Source organism: Alosa pseudoharengus, unplaced genomic scaffold (assembly GCF_046254945.1).
Source record: "Alosa pseudoharengus isolate Yale_2024_CS ecotype anadromous, Long Island Sound unplaced genomic scaffold, YU_APseudo_1.1 YU_APseudo_1.1_scf_12, whole genome shotgun sequence".
Classification (NCBI taxonomy): domain Eukaryota; kingdom Metazoa; phylum Chordata; class Actinopteri; order Clupeiformes; family Clupeidae; genus Alosa; species Alosa pseudoharengus.
The window spans coordinates 4,793,350-4,795,849 of NW_027468587.1; the positions used below are offsets into that span (position 1 = coordinate 4,793,350).

At 44.5% G+C, this 2,500-nt stretch overlaps 1 protein-coding gene across 1 annotated transcript in view; it reads right to left on the reverse strand.

Moving 5' to 3' along the window:
- Nucleotides 1-2,185, reverse strand: part of itga8 (integrin, alpha 8) — a gene marked incomplete in the record, with an annotated part of 52,358 nt that extends 50,173 nt beyond the window's left edge. Inside the window, 2 exon segments of the mRNA XM_076279838.1 lie at nt 1,237-1,370; nt 1,767-2,185. Of these exon segments, the coding sequence (XP_076135953.1) occupies nt 1,237-1,370; nt 1,767-1,936 (304 nt within the window).
- Between the last annotated feature and the right edge of the window lie 315 nt (nt 2,186-2,500).

A 2,500-nucleotide genomic window follows, 5' to 3' on the forward strand; every position in this document is an offset into this window, starting at 1 on the left:
GTATTACAGCAGTGTTATCATGGTAAGACGGATGGTTTGGTCACAGAGCGTGCATGCACTTCACATAAAGCAGATGGTCTCATGTCCTGCTGCACTGCTTCCCCTTCTCCACTCATATATAATGTTCTCCCCATGACAAAGACAGTTCATTCGTGGCCCTCTGGTGGATATAAACCGGGTAGCCTCCGTTTTACAGCACAAAAGTCCGCCTGCGTGGTTTTGGTTGTCTGCGCGCACGATATGCTTCCCCAAACCCCGCTCGCTCAATCCAGGCAGCACTAGTGGAACACCGTGGCTTGTTAAACAGGCTTCCGCTCACCGAGGATGGCAGACAAAAGCTGCGGAGTCGCTTTTACGACGACCACAAACATCAGACGCGCCGCCAGCCGCCACCAGCATCTGCTGAACACATGACGAGTACGCGCCGGCCTATGTCACTTTAGCTGTATCCCACATACTCCACATCACACATTCCAGAGATTATATGTACCCTGGTCTTAAAAACTTTAACTCCACATTTAATAAATGTAGGCTAGCTTTTTGGGGTGTGAGGCAAAATTCTCTGTTGATGTGGTGAACAACATCTTAAACAACAGGAGTACACAAATACTTGGAAAATGACATATTTAATCAAACACCAGCATGTGTGCAATTTGATCCATGGCAACGCACAGATGTTGAGATCACAAAGCATGAGTCGTTTCATGCTGGCTGATTGGGATGAATCAATTCGGCCCTCTGACGGCAATAACGATCCAGTTGTGAATTGATGGTTCGTAGGCTATTGCATGCAACAGAATCAAGCCCAATTAACTGGAAAAGGGTGAAAATATCAGTTATCGCTACGTCAGTACGCATCACTCCATAATAACTGGACAGGACATCGCCTGTCCTCGCCATACTACAAATACGCGCCACCAAGTCTGCGCGCACAACTCTCTGCTGATGGGCAAGAGAAGGCTTTGCCAGAAACTAGAATAAACCAAATGAGAGCACTTAAGCACTTACGAAATTGTTAAGCCCACTACCCCGCCTGATAAATAATTATTGACATCTAAATCAATCAGATAGTTGTAGATTTATGAAGGGCAAAACCCCAACTATATGTGCGTAAACAAAGTAGCCAATGTAACCAATGTACCACGTTCAAATAACTGCCTTTGTTGTCGTTGTTTAGCTTGTTTTATGTACAAACAGACTCTGCATAACGAAAAGCAGTCATGCACCGTTACTCACTTGCTTTATCAAACGGAATCTGGCGGCAGGAGTCGGCGTCGCTTGCCGGCCAAGGGCAATAGTACACAGCTCCCCCCTCCACAATTCCCGGCTGGGTGGTGTTTGCTTTCGGTGCCCCGACCAACACAGTCATACTGCAACACAAGATAATATTACACATCAGACAATCACTTTCTTTTTTCCCTTTTTTTTTTTTTTTTTTTGGGGGGGGGGTCTGTGTGAGGGAGTAGAAATAAAGTCTACATAAACAACCTTAAACTTAACCTCCAAACGGCTTTAACTTTGCTCATTCAGCATCACAGTACCTTATAACCTGATGTGAACTTAACGTTGCATTAACGTTGCCTATGCCATTAATTACACAGATTTATTCTAAAATACCACATGGCGCCAGATGATAAAAACCAAACATTCATAATAAAAGAAAAAAAACTGAGTTAAACTCAGACCACCCTAAAACTCAGGTAGGGAAACCATCAATGTGACAGATAGCATACTTCTTTTGATGGTTTTATGTATTGTATACATACACGTTTTTATCCGGGTTCGGTCGATAGAAGTCAACAGAATAGCCAAAATAACTCCCCTCGGGTCCGCTGTAAACTGAAGGTTTCTCGGTATCCAAATTAAAACCGGTAACTCCGACCAGAACAGAAATCACAGGCAACAGCAACAGTGATAACCGTGGACAGTTCCACATCTCTGCAGCTAGAATGGATAAGTTGAGTCCGAGAAAATTCAGAAGATGAGCTGGCAGAGATGGAGAGGACGCAGCAGACTGATAAACTTTAGAAAGAGAGCGGATCAAAAGAACGCAGCGATGAAATTCTCTCTCCAAAGACGTCCACTTGTCGGCTGTCAAAAGCCAGTTCCCGCTCTTCTCAGTATAGACTACACGCTGCGCCACTCTCCGCTATAATAGTGGAGTCGGGGTTTCGAGAGCCCTGGTCTCCTGCACCACATCACAGAGAACGAACCTCTCGCGTCATCCGGTCACCTCCTTATATGGAAAAAGCCCCTTTCTCATTCGGTGGGACATTTGCAGGAGCCTAGACCTAACTAATATTTTTTTTATTAGGCTATAGCTGATTAACCACCAAGTTTTCTCCTCTTATCTTCAGTTGCTGTTTTAACGTTGAAAAAATCTTGGCGTCAGTTGAAAGCAATTATCCATAATTACGTAGGTCGGGCTTCCAAAAGTTAAACATACGTAGGTGATGTGTGAGCGGTACGTCCTGAGCTATGCCATAACATTATGGTGGAG